General features: G+C 42.8%; 3 protein-coding genes across 3 annotated transcripts; all 3 read right to left on the bottom strand.

Moving 5' to 3' along the window:
- Nucleotides 1–433: 433 nt before the first annotated feature.
- LOC108116535 lies at nucleotides 434–4,178 on the bottom strand. Its single transcript, XM_017228473.2, has 4 exons — nucleotides 3,860–4,178; nucleotides 2,502–3,791; nucleotides 1,980–2,294; nucleotides 434–1,916 (listed from the first exon to the last, which is right to left on the bottom strand). The coding sequence occupies exons 1-4, from the start codon at nucleotides 4,119–4,121 to the stop codon at nucleotides 568–570; spliced, it is 3,216 nt and encodes a 1,071-aa protein (XP_017083962.2). The 5' UTR covers nucleotides 4,122–4,178; the 3' UTR covers nucleotides 434–567.
- A 181-nt stretch (nucleotides 4,179–4,359) lies between these two features.
- On the bottom strand, nucleotides 4,360–6,066 carry LOC108116545 (UDP-glucosyltransferase 2). The gene is made up of 2 exons (XM_017228483.2): nucleotides 5,765–6,066; nucleotides 4,360–5,709 (listed from the first exon to the last, which is right to left on the bottom strand). The coding sequence occupies exons 1-2, from the start codon at nucleotides 6,024–6,026 to the stop codon at nucleotides 4,385–4,387; spliced, it is 1,587 nt and encodes a 528-aa protein (XP_017083972.2). The 5' UTR covers nucleotides 6,027–6,066; the 3' UTR covers nucleotides 4,360–4,384.
- Nucleotides 6,067–6,069: 3 nt separating this feature from the next.
- On the bottom strand, nucleotides 6,070–8,189 carry LOC108116544 (UDP-glycosyltransferase UGT4). Its single transcript, XM_017228482.2, is given in 2 exon segments — nucleotides 6,070–7,859; nucleotides 7,912–8,189. Coding segments are annotated over 2 exon segments (1,623 nt in total). The 5' UTR covers nucleotides 8,168–8,189; the 3' UTR covers nucleotides 6,070–6,492.
- Between the last annotated feature and the right edge of the window lie 9,221 nt (nucleotides 8,190–17,410).

Below are 17,410 nucleotides of genomic sequence, written 5' to 3'. Positions count from 1 at the left end.
TATCATTGAACCTAAGATGGGATGAGATTTACAGTAAGTGAAAGGCAGAACCTGATGTGCATTTTCTGAGGAAGCCACAGATCAAGGACAGCTGCAGGTTCTCGCGGTGCTGACGTCAGTAAGTTCCTTAGTTTGGAAATGCGTCATTACATAAAATGATTAAATGAAATAAATATCATTTTCAGCTTTTGGTTAATTTATTATAAATTTAATACTGCTCTGAAAATTTTGAAAGTAGCATAATGAGCATACTAACGACACGTTATCTTTTATTATTTCTTATTACCCATTTTAAGAAAGAATTTTACTTGTTAAAATTTATATGCCAGCTTGTTAAGTCATTCTAAACAATTTAAATAACCTACATTGCAAATACCTCTTTAGATAAGATACAAAATTGCAGCCAAGCAGTTTTTAAAACCGACTAAGCTTATGCCACGAAGCCCAAGTCAATGAATACTTTTTAAAGCATACTTTTGAGATTAAGCGAATAATTTAACAGGCATGTATTTAACAGAGATCGCGAGGGCATAACATGTTATATTAACATTACGGTTAGTAACATCATTATGATTCAAGCAAACTTAACTCCAAAGAAACCCTCTGTTCTTCGTGGCGATTTCGCTGGGTTTCTCTCTTTTTCTGGAAAATTATTCTGATTAGATATATAAAAGATCCAATAACGATTCCAAAACGAACACCATATGGAAGCAACCAATCCAATCTGTAGTAACGCATAGGGGAAATTTCCTCCACATTGAGTCGAATGTGTGAGGCATCTGGATTTCGTAGTGTGTACTCAGTCCACCAAACTGCCGTATCCAAGGGACTCATGGGTCGATCCTTAAAGGATTGCGACATTTTTTTAGCATTTTGAGAATATTTGGGATTTTCGAGCAGTTCTCGAATGGTTGTGGTCAGAACATCAGCATTCAATGTTTTGGAATCCAAGACCTGGGCAATGCCACCTTGCTTAGCATATTTCATATTGACAAACTGGTCAAAGAATAAGGGTAATCCCAGCATTGGTACTCCACTGTCAACCGCCTCCATCACACTCAAAAGACCGCCATTTGTGATAAAAAGCCTAATGTTGGGATGTTCCAGCACTTTCCGCTGTGGGGCTTTTTCGATAGCATATACGTTTTCTGATTTGTTTGGCATGTTGAAGAACTCGTTCTTCCAAACAATCCGCTGTTTTAGTTGGGCAAACGATTGCATCAGTGGCAGTTGCATGTTTTCAGGCAGAAATTGCACCATGATATCCAAGCCCATCGAGAAGTATATGACTCCGTGCTCCGCCTCGTCCATAAACCTCTGAAGATCCTCACCACAGGGTTCAGGAGGTTCGCTGAGATGGAGACCTCCCACCTCGATGATATTAGGAACATTGGCTCGAACTCTTCCCATACTAAAGTGGTTGTTAATTAAGATAACCGAGTACTTTCGCCGCAACTCATAAAACTTCTGTTCCGTATAGCCGAAGAACTTCTTGAAGAGGGTCAGTTGAGCTGGTCGAATGACCAAGTTCTCCAGCAGTTTCTCTTCAGCAATATGAATCCAGTTGGAAATCCTGCTCATCAAAGAGTTATCCCAGGAAAAGCCAATCGGAGAAATGGGTTCGTAAATGTTGGGTGCTAGATTTCCAGCCAGTTCTTCAGTATTCCAGCTGATTAATCCGCCGGAGAACCCCAATAGGGTAGCATTGTAGTACTCCACCAGGCCATAAAGAGCTTCCAAGCCAGACGGCTCCATCATCACCATATCGAAATGTTCATCTTTATCTTTTAGCATTCTTTGAACTGCATTGTTACTCAGAATATCGTGAGACATGTTATATAGCATATTGACAGCCAGCACACTCTCCATCCATTTATTACCGAAGTAATCCAAAAATTGGTCAGAATTAGCCATTTCTGCAGAATAAAATATTTATTCGATTGATACTTATATCAAAAAGGTATTTTTTAGTGACTCACCCTGTAACCGTTTACTTAGTTTGGCAACGCGTATATGTCGAACTCCCTCAATGTCCGGCGGAAAGCCCTCTGGTGTAATCAAAGTTACATTGTGGCCTCGTTTAACGAGAGCCTTTACAAACGGCCTTATGACCAGAAAATTCGAGGTGAGGTGGAAGGAAAATATGCCTAGGATATCGGCTGCTTGTACCAGATCCTGATGGAAATCCGAATGCAGGAAAAGGCACAGGAAAACCATCAGCCATGAAAATCCGAGTCGCATGGTCACGATATTAGTCCGCTCATGTCGGAGTTCCGTCTGGAAATGAATCCAATCTAATCAAAGGTTTTATTTGCCAGCAATAATTGTTTTGATAACTCAAATGTTTTTGATTGAAAGAGAGAACTTGTTTCTCTGAGAGAATTCCATTGACACTTATCAAGCTAACAGCTGTTTACCCTTGCACCGAAAGAAATTTCCGAATAAAATAAGTATTCTTTATCACTTTATTGAAAAGTTTAAATTCAATCGATTCCTTATACCAGCTGACACGTATTTTCTAAAAAAAACAGAGCACAAGAAGATCACCGATGCAGCAATCATACCAAATCGTACGACAAAAGTGAGAACGCTGTCTATTCTATAATAATAGAATAATGGAACGTCCTCCAATTTGAGGCGAATGTGGGATATATCCCGATTCCGTAAAGCGTACTCAATCCACCAAACAGCCGTTTCCAAAGGATTCATGGGTCGATCCTTAAAGGTCTGCGATATTTGATTGGCCCTCATTTTGTATTTAGGATTATCAATGAGCACTCGAATGGTTTTCGTAAGATTTTCAGCGCTTAGATTGTTTATGTCCAGGACCTCGGCCATGCCCGATATCTGGGCCCAACGCAGATTACCAAATTGATCAAAGAATATTGGCAATCCCAGCATGGGAACTGCACTGTCGACCGCTTCCATCACACTCAGTAATCCTCCATTTGTGATGAAAAGGAGGATTTTTGAATGGGCCAGAACATGTCGCTGGGGAGCTTTTGGAATCACATATATATTTTCCGATTTGTTGGGCATATTAAAGAACTCGTTCTTCCAAACAATCCTTTCCTTTAGCTTTGCAAAGGACTTAATAAATGTTTGCTGAATGTTCTCTGGAAGGAACTTTATCATTATATCCAGGCCCATCGAGAAATAGATGACTCCGTGCTCTGCCTCGTCTATGAATGCCTGCAAATCCTTATCACAGGGCTCGGGGGCTGCACTGAGATGCAAACCTCCCACCTCGATCAGATTGGGAACATTAGATCGCACTCTGCCCAGACTGAAGTGATTGTTTATCAAAATCACCGAGAACCTATTCCGCAGTTCATAAAACTTTTGCTCCGAATAGGGGAAGAACTTTTTGAAGACGCGTAGTTGATCCGGTATTACGACCACGTGCTCCAGTAACTTCTCCTCAATAATATGCATCCAGTTGTAAATCCTACTCATCAGTGAGTTGTCCCTCGAATATCCTATTTGGGAAATGGGTTCAAAGATGCTTGGTGCCGGATTTCCCGCTAATTCTTCGGTATACCAATTGGCACTTACACAGGAAAGTCCAATCAGAGTGGTGTTGTAGTACTCCACCAGACCGTAAAGTGCATCCAAATTGCTTGCCTCGATCATTATAAGATCAAAATGCTCGCTTTTGTCGTTTAACATCCTTTGAACGGCTTCGTCACTCAGAATACCCTGGGTCATGTTGAAATATAATTGGGATGCCAAAATGATCTCCATCCACTTGCTAATCAAGAAGTCCATAATTTGATCAGTCTCTATAAATTCTAAGTAGTAAAAATGTATACATTACTTGTTGATAACTCCAAGGGTTGTTAACCTCAAAGTTACTCACCTTGCATGCGTTTATTTAGGCTCGAAACTCGTATGTGTCGAACTCCCTCGATATCGGGTAGCCCGCCCTCGGGTGTGATCAAGGTCACATTGTGTCCGCGTTCGACAAGCTCATGAATCAACGGTCGAACCACCATGAATGCGGATATGTAGTGATATGGAAATATTCCCAGGATGTTGGCCGCCTGTGCCAGGTCAAGGGTCACATTTTGGTGAAAAATCAGGCACACCCCAATTGCCAGCCAAGCGGAGCTGAGGCGCATTTTCACGCTTTTACTCCGTCCATGTCGGAGCTCTGTCCACAAATGAGCACAATCTAATCTGGTTTGTTATTATATCTATAAAATTTTCGTTCGATTTGCGAGCAAGTTGATAACTAAAATACTTTCATAGATTTTGGAATTGAAAGAGAACGCTGATTGCTTTGTAAACAGTCAGCCGAAATGTTGTTATCAAATCTTAACAATGGCAATGACATTAATGTAAACATATAGTAAATAAACAATATTATCACTTTATTCAAAAGTCAACCTGTAATAGATGGCTGTAACCTTCTTCCTCTGGCTCTTCTATTCCTTTTAAATAAACTGTAGACCAAAAAGATTACAGATACTGCTACCAAACCAAATCGAAAGACAAAGGTGAGGATGGTGTCTAGTTTATAGTACTGAATCAGTGGAATATCCTCGGTATTAAGACGCATTCGGTTTAAATTCTTGTTACGTAGGGCGTACTCCGTCCACCAAATGGCTGTATCCAAAGGACTCATGGGTCGGTCCTGGAAAAACTTTGACATTTCCTTGGACCTCAGGGCATATTTTGGGCTAACAAGCATTTCCTGAATAGTTGCGGTGAGAATATCTTCATTCAGAGTGTTAATGTCCAAAACCTCGACCATTCCAGATAAATGTCCCCAACGTAAATTACGAAATTGGTCAAAGAACATTGGCAATCCTAGTATCGGAACTCCACTGTGCAACGCCTCAATCACACTCAACTGTCCTCCGTTTGTGATGAAAAGTCGTATATTTGGATGTTCTAAAATGTGACGCTGGGGTGCCTTTTCAATGACAAATATGTTTTCCGATTTATTGGGCATATTCAAGAGCTCACTCTTCCAAATAAACCGTTGCTTCAGCTTGGCAAAAGTTTTTAAAAGGAGCTGCTGAAGGTTTTCCGGAAGAAATCTAACCAAAACGTCGTTGCCCATTGATAAATATATGACACCGTGTTCTGCCTCATCCATAAATCTCTGTAAGTCCTCAGTACATGGCTCCATAGGTTCGCTGAGATGCAGACCACCCACCTCGATGATATTGGGTACATTGGCACGAATTTTGCCCATACTGTAGTGGCTGTTGATAAGAACAACAGAGAATTTGGTGCGTAATTCTTCCAGCTTTTGTGAGGAATAACCAAAAAACTTCTGGAATATGCGTAGTTGGGCAGGCCTAATAACCAAGTGCTCTAACAACTTCTCCTCCATGATATGGATCCAGTTGTGAACTCTACTTAGGAACGTAGTGTCCAAGGAGTAGCCAATTGGAGAGATGGGTTCGTAGACGGTTGGTGCCGGATTTCCAGCCAATTCTTCGCTGTTCCAGTTCCAGCGACCACTGGAAAATCCCATCAAAGTGGCGTTGTAGTACTCGACCAGACCTAAGAGGGCGTCTAGGTTGGTTGGCTCCATTATAATCAGGTCGAATCTCTCGCTTCTGTCTTGTAGCATCCTTTGTACTCCAGGATCACTCAATATATCATGGGAAGCATTGAAAAGCATTCCGGCTTTTAACGAATTTTCGCTCCACTTGTTATATATAAGCTCAAAAACTTGGTTAGACTTGATCATTTCTAAAAAAACAAAGTTTAGATCAGAAATAAAAACTTACACAAAAATACAACTCACCCGTGAGGCGTTTGTTCAGCTTGGCCACGCGGATATGGCGAACTCCCTCGATATCGTTTGGCATTCCCTTTGGTGTGATCAGCGTCACATTGTGGCCTCTTTTGGCTAAAGTCCGAACGAATGGCTGCATCACCAAAAAGGGCGATATATGCCGATAGGGAAATACTCCCAGAATGTTGGCTGCCTCTGCCCCGTCCTGGCGAAGATCCTGATGCAGGAATAGCCAAAGGCTAAGCACCAGCAAAGAAAATCCGAGGCGCATTCTCACGATTTCGGTCCGTTCATGTCGAAGTTCTGGCCGCAAATGTACACAATCTAATCTAATATATCGGTATAACCATTAAAGTTTCACACTTTTACGGTCAATAAAAGTCTGCGAGCCATCCAATTTTGTTTTTATATAATGCCTATTGGAAAGGGAGAGGTATGTCAAGTTGTTTCACTCTTACATTCAAACTTTTATATTCATTATATGTCAAGTATAAAACAAACGCAAGTCATTGTTCAGATGCCAAAAACGGCCAATAATGTTTCTCGATTAAATAACAGTTTTATGGGCATAAAAATCTATATCTCCTGGTCAAACCGGCATAGCCAAACAATCATTTTGATAAGATATAACACTAGTGTATGAAAATATTAAGTCTGCCTGAGTTTAGAGTTCACTTCATCTATGATCAGAAATCACATGAGATCTAGTTTACAATTACACCTGTACTTAGTGGAATCTAGGAAACTGTTTCATAGTCTTGCAATCGCAATTGTATCTGCAAGAATAATCTTTGCCTTTCCCGAAGGCGTCTCTGCCTATTTTGATATTTCTTGTACAATCTCCAGCCCAGAAAGATCAGGGAACCAAAGACGCAGCCGAAACGAACACCAAAGGTGAGCACACTATCAAGTCTATAGTAACGTATTAAAGGAATCTCCTCCACATTGATCCGCATGTGACTAGTATCTCGATTTCGTAGGGCATACTCCGTCCACCAGAGAGCAGTCTCCAGAGGAGTCATAGGTCGATCCCTGAAAGACTTTGACATTTTCTTAGCCCTTCTGGTATAGTTAGGATTATCAATCAGCTCATTAATAGTTCTGATGAGAATTTCTGCGTTCAGAGCATTGGCGTCCAAGACTTCGGCCATTCCAGCTAACTGCACTCGATGCATATTGTTAAACTGATCGAAGAACAATGGCAGCCCCAACATGGGAACTCAACTATCGATCGCCTCCATCACACTCTGTATGCCTCCATGGCTGATAAACAGTCGGACATTGGGATGGGCCAACACTTGTCGTTGAGGGGCGTTATCGATTACATATATTTTATCCGATTTGTTGGCCATCATGGAATGTTCGTTTTTCCAAATAACCCGCTGTTTTATCTGGGCAAAAGCCTGCAAGAGTGGTTGCTGCATGTTGTCTGGTAAATATTTTACAAGGATATCCCTGCCCATTGAGAAGTAGACGACGCCATGATCCGCTTTGTCCAGAAAACGCTGTAAGTCCTCACCACATGGCTCTGGAGGTTCGTTGAGGTGCAGACCTCCAACCTCAATTATATTGGGTACATTAGCTCTTACTCTTCCCATACTGAAGTGGCTGTTAACCAGGACTATCGAGAACCTCGATCTTAGTTCATTCAATTTTTGTGCTGAATATCCGAAAAACTTCTGGAAGACACGCAGCTGAGCCGGTCGAAAGACGAGGCGATCCAGGAGCTTCTCCTCAGTTATATAAATCCAGTTGTACCATCTGCTGAAGAGTGAGTAATCGAGTGCGAAGCCCATGGGGGAAACTGGCTCGTATACACTCGGAGCGGGATTTCCCGCCAAATAATCGACATTCCAATTGATATTCACGCATGAAACTCCCACAAGGGTGGCGTTGTAGAACTCAGCCAATCCGTAAAGTGCATCCATTTGACTGGCCTCCAACATGACCATATCGAACTCTTCTGATTTGTTGCGCATCATCATCTGAACACCATCGTTGCTCAGAATGGCATAGGAAACATTGTAAAAAATCGTGGCACCCAGAATGCCCTCCTTCCATTTGTCCCCAAAGAAGTTCAGAAATTGGTCGGTATCAAGAAGGTCTGTAGACGAGTTTTATGAAATTAATGATAGGCAAAATTCCAAAAGACTTACCCTGCATATGTTTATTCAACCTTGGCACTCGAATGTGGCGTACTCCCTCGATATCCGGTGGATATCCGACTGGTGTGATCATCGTAACATTGTGTCCCCGCTTAACTAGTGCCCTCACCAAGGGCCTTACCATCTGAAAAGGTGAGGGCAGGCGGTACGGGAAGACACACAAGATATTGGCTGCCTCACCAAAGTCCAGGTGAAAATTCAAGTGCAAAAGCAGGCCGACCGCCAGCCAAGCACAACCGAGGCGCATTTTCACGCTGTTAGTCCGCTCATGTCAGAGCTCTATCCTACACTGGACACAATCTTATCGGAACATTGTCGATTGACTCCGAAAAATTGAGTTTGTCGGAATAATAACCATAAACTTTGCTGATAACTAATATGTTTAGATAATTTCGGAGTTGATAGCTTAATAGCTTGTGTTTACCTAAGAAAAAAATACATAATACATGACCCTGCAAGAATGTAATTCAGCATTTAACCTTTTACAGCCCCCGCAGTTGAAGGTGAAGGTGTAAAATGCCATCGCTCTCCATTTGCCCGAACGCAGTCTATGGCCTCGTAAATGCAACTGTGCGTTTTATATTTTGACTATAACTCAAAGTGCATTTCAACGGTGGCTCTATTTGCATCCTGCAGCCGTTTGGGAGGTTCCACTGGGGTGGAAGTGGTTGGTTGTCGGCTCGTAGAGGGGATTGAGTTGATGTGGGACGTTGCAGCCGTTCAAACATACATGAGTTGCATGAACTGGAGCCTAGAATGATGAAGTAGTAGGACCTGGATGCACTGCAACTGGGGGAATGCGGCCCAATCAAGGATACGGGGAGTCCTGGACACATAGTGTGTTGGTGAAGGGCGGGGCAGGTGGGGGACTGGCAGCCCAAATTAACTTAACACTCATAAATCAGCGTTAACGGCGACCGCAAAAAGCGTTGCATAAAAAATGGTTATGGCTCCGCTTTTCGAGTCTCGTTTTTTGGAGTTGTCCCTTTGACGTCTGGCCCCCTGATCATGGCAAAATGGGATCAGTGTGGCAACAATGCATCGTTGCATTCCAAATAAACAATTCTCGTAAAATGCAAGCGTTTGCATTGCCAAGTTGATGGCTGTAACTTATTTCAGCTGGCATATCAGGCTGCAGCAATGTCAGTACTTTACCAATTAAGATACATATCTATCTAAAGAGGAGGAATTTAAGAAAGCAAAGATCAACCTATACATCCTGGCCTTAAAGGTCAGGGCTTTCCCTCAACGTTATCTTTATGTGGCCTATACCCGATATCCCTGATTCGAACCCTTAACAAAGGATTTCCCATTTGTCCGAAAAGCTGGATATTTCGGTTGTAACGGTCCGGCAATTTACTCCAGTTTGCCCAAAATTGCTGCCGTCAATTTTGGTAATTAAATTGTAGTGCTCAATTTGCCATCTTTTTAATCGACATCCAATCATCGTTCCAAAGTAATTTAGATGGATTCCAGTTAACGTTTTTGCCCTCGAAAACGATGTGCATACTTAATTGAGTGCGGGATGTGAAAACAAAAATTACTGAAGTACAGAATGTGAGCAAAAACGGCTTAAATTGCAGTGGAATGCATAATAAATAAGAGCAGTGACAGGCGTGTAAACGCTTCCGACGGAAATGTAAATGATATCAATGCGGCAACTCGAGCTGCTAATATTTATGCACTTTTGATTCGGACCGCGGCGCACTGAAAAGAAATGCGGCGCCGCACTAAATCACAATTTGCCGCCAACTGGCGATGACAAAAGTCGGTTTGTCGCCTTGCCTTGTCCTTGGGCAAACAAACCACAGGAGCAGCGTCAGCAGCTGGGCGTCTGATTTTTAAGGACCTCTCACTTCAAGACTCGCTGTCTTTTTTTGTACTTCTTCTCCTTTGGGCAATATCGGGTGTAATTTATGCGAGCAGACGCCACCGGAAGCGGAAACGACAGCGGAGGCTGTCTAATTATTCAGCGGCAGTTGGTTAATAGAGCATCTTGGTCGCCTCTCCTCCATCCTCCATCCACCATCCACCATCGTCCATCCTCTTTTACTCATCCTATTCCTACTGACTTGTTGCCGTATTTGACGTGCTTATCGACAGATCCTTTGGCCAACTGCAGCGGCGTATGCGCAATGCCGAGCTAATGTCAACAGCGGAAACAATGAAAGCCATAGTTGTATCTTTAACTGTTTATGCAGTTCGACTAAGAATTAGAAAACAAGCTCATCGACGTATGACATTCCATATTTGGAGCATTATTGGCTTAGTTATGGGAAAAGTGCTGTTCCTTTGTGGGAAAAATCGGAATATATTTTTGATAAGGTGTTACATAGAGGGTAAAATGAATACCCTTTAAATGTGTAAGTAAAAGAAAACAAAATATTGTTTAAATTTATATCAGAACGACCGTCGGTAACAGGTAGTGCTGAATTGTTTTTTTCTGTATCATATTCAGTGAAAAGGGAACCGGGAAAGGAGAGCGACACATTAAAGACTCCCACCTTTCCGGCCCCGTCAGCCGCTATCTTCATCTGAAGAAGACACTCCTTCTCCACAGCGAAGGTACATCCTCCAGATGTCTTCTTGCCGTGGAGAGCCCGCAGCAAAGCGAAATACAACTGCGGCTTTTATTGTTTCCGTTGTTGACATTATCACGGCAGCGACACCTGCAAGGCGGGCTTGGCGAGCGTTTTATTGTTTTGCGCTTGATGCAACGTGACAGCTCCGCCTGCCCTTATTTCTGCTCCTTTTATAGCCTTGCATGTGAGGACAACAGGCATTTGCACACTGCTAACAGTCAATATTGCGCATACGCCGCATGGCTCTATTAAGATAATTAAAAGCAGCCAAGTCACGCTGCAGTTGGCCAAAGGATCTGTCGATGAGCACGTCAAATACGGCAACAAGTCAGTAGGAACAGGATGAGTAAAAGAGGATGGAGGATGGAGGAGAGACGGCCAAGACGCTCTATTAACCAACTGCCGCTGAATAATTAGACGGCTTCCGCTTTCGTTTCCGCTTCCGGTGGCGTCTGCTCGCATAAATTACACCCGATATTGCCCAAAGGAGAAGTACAAAAAAGGCAACGAGTCTTGAAGTGAGAGGTCCTTAAAAATCAGACGCCCAGCTGCTGACGCTTCTGCTGTGGTTTGTTTGCCCAAGGACAAGGAAAGGCGACAAACCGACTTTTGTCATCGCCAGTTGGCGGCAAATTGTGATTTAGTGCGGAGCCGCATTTCTTTTCAGTGCGCCGCGGTCCGAATCAAAAGTGCATAAATATTAGCAGCTCGAGTTGCCGCATTGATATCATTTACATTTCCGTCGGAAGCGTTTACACGCCTGTCACTGCTCTTATTTATTATGCATTCCACTGCAATTTAAGCCGTTTTTGCTCACATTCTGTACTTCAGTATTTTTTGTTTTCACATCCCGCACTCAATTAAGTATGCACATCGTTTTCGAGGGCAAAAACGCTAACTGGAATCCATCTAAATTACTTTGGAACGATGATTGGATGTCGATTAAAAAGATGGCAAATTGAGCACTACAATTTAATTACCAAAATTGACGGCAGCCATTTTGGGCAAACTGGAGTAAATTGCCGGACCGTTACAACCGAAATATACCAGCATTTCTGACAAATGGGAAATCCTTTGTTAAGGGTTCGAATCAGGGATATCGGGTATAGGCCACATAAAGAAGACGTTGAGGGAAAGCCATGATAATTCGGCCTTTAAGGCCAGGATGTATAGGTTGATCTTTACTTTCTTAAATCCCTCCTCTTTAAATAGATATGTAAATTAATTGGTAAAGTACTGACATTGCTGCAGCCTGATATGCCAGTTGAAAAAGTTACAGCCATCAACTTGGCAATGCAAGCGCTTGCATTTTACGAGAATTGTTTATTTGGAATGCAACGATGCATTGTTGCCACACTGATCCCATTTTGCCATGTTCAGGGGGCCAGACGTCAAAGGGACAACTCCAAAAAACGAGACTCGAAAAGCGGAGCCATAACCATTTTTTATGCAACGCTTTTTGCGGTCGCCGTTAACGCTGATTTATGAGTGTTAAGTTAATTTGGGCTGCCAGTCCCCCACCTGCCCCGCCCTTCACCAACACACTATGTGTCCAGGACTCCCCGTATCCTTGATTGGGCCGCATTCCCCCAGTTGCAGTGCATCCAGGTCCTACTACTTCATCATTCTAGGCTCCAGTTCATGCAACTCATGTATGTTTGAACGGCTGCAACGTCCCACATCAACTCAACCCCCCTCTACGAGCCGACAACCAACCACTTCCACCCAAGCGGATCCACCCAAACGGCTGCAGGATGCAAATAGAGCCACCGTTGAAATGCACTTTGAGTTATAGTCAAAATATAAAACGCACAGTTGCATTTACGAGGCCATAGACTGCGTTCGGGCAAATGGAGAGCGATGGCATTTTACACCTTCACCTGCGGGGGCTGTAAAAGGTTAAATGCTGAATTATCCGACATTCTTGCAGGGTCATGTGAGTGGCAAGAAGACTAATATGTACTTCAAAATACACCAATAATTAAATTTAAGTTTATTAAATACTGTTTTGTTCGCTGAAGTTAAGTTGCCTTCTTCAAAATTATAACAGAATGCTAATATACAGACTGCGTGTTTGGTATGAAAATTATTACTTTCACTCGCAATTGACATGGCCATTAAAAAATACTGCCTTCTATGAAAGGGCAAGACGTTAAACATTATCTCCTATATAATCTATATTAATCATAATAAATTATTAAAAGGGCGTTATTATAATTATTGTTTTTGTTTATAGGAAAACTTTTTCGTATAATTTCTAATATAGAGAAATTGTTCTAAGAAAGTATGGAAAACTAGGTACAACTTTCAAACTCAACCTCTGAAGCTAGCGCCCTCTAGAGGAAAAAATAAAAAAAGAAAACTCCCTCTTTTAGCGACTGAAAAATAAACCACTAGATGGCAAATTTTGCGCATGCGAATTACGGGTTGTAACAAAAAGAGACAACTATACTCTATAAAAAGAAAGAGAGCACTCTATTGTATAGAGGAATATTTTTGAATAGAATTTCCCATGTTGGCGGCAAAGTAAGTTTATTTTTTCAGGTAAACACAAACTATTAAGGACTAATGGTAAGAGGGCTTTCTTGGTGCCACGATTTTTATACCCGTTACCCGTTAGTTAAAAGGGAGCTAGTAGGAGGAAGCGTTTCCGACCTTATAATGTATATATATTATTGATCAGTATCAATAGCGAAGTCGATTAAGCCATGTCCGTCTGTCCGACCCTCCGTCCGACCGTATGAACGCTGAGATCTCAGGAACTATAAGAGGTACAGGGAGTGAGATTAAGCAGACAGAAATCTCAGGAAATAAGAAAACTAGAGAGTTGAAATTAAGTATGTATAATCTTGAGATGCCAGTGCATCTGGCCACACTCACTCTTTTGCCCACCAAGCATTTTGTAGAAAAGCTGATATATCAGTAACTATAAGTGATAGAAAGTTCGGGTTAAGTATGTAGGTTATTATGATGCCCCAAATGCGAACGGTTTTCTTCTCATCTAGCCACGCCCACAAAAGCCGAAAAGCAGAAATGCGAAAATATCGGAACTACAAGAGCTAGAAAGTTGTGCTTAAGAATGCGTATTTTAGTGATATCTTCGTTTGAGCTTGTATAACATTTTGTTAATTAATAAAAAGATTTTTCACATCGGAACCTGACATGGGACGTGACGTCACTATCAGTTACTCAACATAGTTTGTTTGACAATAGGTGGCGCTTTGTGAATTTCCTTTAGCAAAATTGTGTAAAACAGTAACGGGTCTCGGCACTCGACTATAGCGTTTCCTCTTGTTTACAATGTTTCCCATGCCATTCTGAGCAACGATGGTGTTCAGATGATGATGCGCAAAAAATCAGAAGAGTTTGATATGGTCATGTTGGAGGCCAGTCAACTGGATGCCCTATACGAATTGGCTGAGTTCTACAACGCCACCCTTGTGGGAGTTTCATGTGTGAATATCAATTGGAGTTTTGATTATTTGGCGAGAAATCCGGCTCCCAGTGTGCATGAACCTATTGCCCCCAAGGGCTTCGCACTCGATAAATAGAAGCCGCAGTTGTCTTTCGCCTTGGCCGCAGGCTCTTCACGGCACGAAAACATCTGGAGGATGTACCCTCGCTGAGGAAAAGGAGTGTTTTCTTCAGATGAAGATAGCGGCTGACGGGACCGGAAAGGTGGGGTTTCTTTAATGTGTCGCTCTCCTTTTCCGGTTCCCTTTTCACTGAATATGATACAGAGAAAAACAATTCAGCACTACCTGTTACCGACGGTCGTTCTTATATAATTTTAAACACAATTTTCTTCTGAATTTATTTTCCCCCAATGTTTTTTCATATCAAAAAAGGAAAATTAGCTTCATTCCGATGTCCCTCAAAAGGACAGTACTTTCCCATAACTCTGCCAACAATGGTCCGAATATAGAATGTCATACCTCGATTAGCTTGTCTTCTAATTCCCAGTCATTCTGCATTCACAGTTTAAAATGTCAAAATTTGTACGAATTTTGAAAATTTTGATGCTTATCTAAAGTTCGAAATTTGATTATCCTGATTTTCTTCTCAAGATGACAGCAAACGGTGTATTTTAATTCTTAGTAAATCTGCATGTAAGTCTGAAAAAGTACTATTCTGGATTCTATGGCCCAAAAATCATCATTAAAGCCAAAAGAGAGTTAAAATTTGGCACTTATACCATAAATTTAATATACAACCATTTTGGTACTAAAATCACCGAATGATTGATTGTAATTGCAAATTTTTCGCTGTGGATTGAGCGACTTGAAAGGCCACTGTTAACTCCGTAATCCCATGAAGGCATTGCCACTTTTGATGGCCCCACCTATAGTTTCGGTAAATGTTTGCCATTGCCTTTCATTTCCGTTTGGGTCCAAAAGTTGTCAAAGGGTTCGGTTCGGTAGCCTAAGCGTAAAGTTGGCCAAAAAGAAGCCGGGTTGGCCCACATAAATTGCCAGATGCTGCTGGCAGCCACTTCACACGCCGCTGACAAGCGTCAGACTCAATAAATTACATTTCGCTGGCGGGCTGTCTGTCGGTGGGGTACTCTGTTTGTTGGCCTGGTCCGTTGGTGGTGATGGGGGTGGTGATGGTGCTTCATAAATTGATGCTGGCAGTGGGACTGAGAGATTCCAGCTCCAGCTCGGACTACGGCCTTGAACCACCGACCGGGCTTTTTCCACGGGGCCAGTGCCAGCTGCTCTCCGGCTCTCGAGTGTGGCCAATGCAACTTTAGTTTCGGCTTCTGATTGTGTTGTGTTTGCCTTTGCTTTGCGTTGTGTTCTGTTGTGGTGTGTTGTGTTGTGCGGCTGGCCGCAAAGTTCCGCTGCCACTTTCCACTCGACCCGAGAAATTAAAATTTATATGTCAAGCAGGCACGGCTGAAAGTTCTGCACCAACTTTGTGGCAGGCAACTTTTGTGCCACATTGAGCGCAATAATGCTAACAATAACAATATTACGCCAGAGCAGCAGCAGAACCACCAGATCCTCCCCCGCTCCGGGGCATAATACAAACTAATGCCGAGTTGGCCGCAGGAAGGTCGCAGGATGAGCCGTTGGCTCTAGTGGCTCGTGGCTCGTTTTGTTGCCATTATTGTTATTGGACCAAGCGAAATGCAAAACGCAAATGCAAGTGCAATCCTCAATGGCCTTAAAGTGTCAGCTGCGGTGGTGCTCTTTGTCCTCGTTTTTTTGGCCTGCCCGGGATCTAATTGCCGGCTACAAATTCCAATTAGCCGCCCCAAATCTCTGGCGTGCGAATCGGATGCAGTGCAGCCCGGCATTCACTACACTCCGCTGCCCGAGTCGACTTTTATGAGCATAAGCGAGGCCAATAAAGCGCTCAACCTCATGCGATTATCGCCTCCACTGTACTCGGCACCCCTGCTCTCCACCTAAACTGAAAAGCCGGGGAAAACAGGGAAATTGGCCAAAACATCCAAGGCAGCAAAAACACCCGAAAACAGCCAAAAACAGCCAGAGGAGCTGTGAGCTGTGAGCTCTCGACTGCAATTGCAACTCTCCTGCTTTTCCGGCGGGTCCTTGCCAGCTTTTAAGCGTTCAAATATTTATAAAGCGAAAAATGTTATGTTGACTCGCTGGCGGCCACTTTGAGCTTTTCTGGGGGTCAGGATCTGGGGCGGAACTGGCTAAATGGAGTTCAAGTTAAGTGCCGAGAATTAAATGAAATGCGGACCGAAGCAGGCCATAAACAGAAGTCTAAGTCATTCTAAAAACCAGTTCACCTAGATGCTATCACTACTGACACAAAATCAAACAGCTTATGGTTTTCTGGCTTTCATCTGGATAGAGCCTTGAAAGTATCTAACTTCCTTATATCTTATCTTTATGTATCTATCAGTTATAATGATTTTAGAAGATTTGTATAAAATTCAATTTAATTAGCAGATATCTTTAATCCATATTTCCTCAATCAATCCTGCCATTCGACAGAAACAAATTAAGTGATTGGCTTCGGTAATAAATCTTTAATTTATCTGACTGCTCCCCGTTGGAATGCAAGGCCCAATGTTGCACATAATTATTTATTTCAATTCATTACGGCTTTGCAACCCTTCTATAGCCATTGAATGTCATGTCTAGACGCACTCATTGTTATAAATTTTAATCAACGCTACCATTTATAATTCCAGCAGTGCAGCCGCAAGAGCCGAAAGCCCCTCGAAAGCGCTCCTTGAAGCGCCAACAAAGCGGGCATGCATTCTAAATATTGCGCATACGCCGCGTTGTACATGCACACAAATGTCTACATGATAGTAGGGGTGGAGAAGGGATGGGGTTAGCTGGTAGCTGTAAGCTGGGAAACAGAAAGCCAAAGGAATATGTGGACTTTAACTAACTGACTATGACTGCAGGCAGTGTCAGCGTTGCGTTGCGGCATTAAGACCTCAGCTGAAATGATTACATGCCTGTTTAGATTTGTCAGTGGAGCGTTGAGCTTTTGGGGCATGCAGCAGCATGCAGAGTGTGGAGGGAATGTGGAAACTGTGGGGAATGTGGAATCGCCACTGGCAGCGAGCTCATGTATCTCACAGTTGATAAATGATCAAATTAAGCCTGGCATACAGCCGACCTACATGGCAAGTTGGGAAGCGGGGAAGCGGGGAAGCAGCTGCTTTAAACTTCTGCTCGGCATTGTCTTGGCACAACACTTTCTCTTGGGCCAACAAAGAAATGTGTATAAAAGACTTGGACTTGGTTTTCCCGTCAAAACCTGCCCCCTACCCCCAACACACACTCTGATTTTCCTGCTTGGCATGCACCGCTCGTCTTCTACTTTTGCTGCTGTTGCAACCTGCTTTACTTTTGCGGCATCTTGCTGATGCTGCTGCCACAGCTACTGCTCACTACTTTATGCGGCTGCTTGTG

Source organism: Drosophila eugracilis, unplaced genomic scaffold (genome assembly GCF_018153835.1).
Source record: "Drosophila eugracilis isolate 14026-0451.02 unplaced genomic scaffold, ASM1815383v1 contig_75, whole genome shotgun sequence".
Lineage (NCBI taxonomy): Eukaryota > Metazoa > Arthropoda > Insecta > Diptera > Drosophilidae > Drosophila > Drosophila eugracilis.
This window is presented reverse-complemented; position numbering and strand designations above follow the sequence as displayed.

What these genes read in the sequence shown, in the direction of transcription:
- LOC108116545 (XM_017228483.2), bottom strand. Translation starts at nt 6,026, where the DNA reads ATGCGCCTCGGATTTTCTTTGCTGGTGCTTAGCCTTTGGCTATTCCTG. An exon ending in GCTGAACAAACGCCTCACGG is followed by an intron (nt 5,710 to 5,764) that starts GTGAGTTGTATT and finishes TTGTTTTTTTAG; the next exon opens with AAATGATCAAGTCTAACCAA.
- LOC108116535 (XM_017228473.2), bottom strand. Translation starts at nt 4,121, where the DNA reads ATGCGCCTCAGCTCCGCTTGGCTGGCAATTGGGGTGTGCCTGATTTTT. An exon ending in CCTAAATAAACGCATGCAAG is followed by an intron (nt 3,792 to 3,859) that starts GTGAGTAACTTT and finishes TTTACTACTTAG; the next exon opens with AATTTATAGAGACTGATCAA. An exon ending in ACTAAGTAAACGGTTACAGG is followed by an intron (nt 1,917 to 1,979) that starts GTGAGTCACTAA and finishes TTTATTCTGCAG; the next exon opens with AAATGGCTAATTCTGACCAA.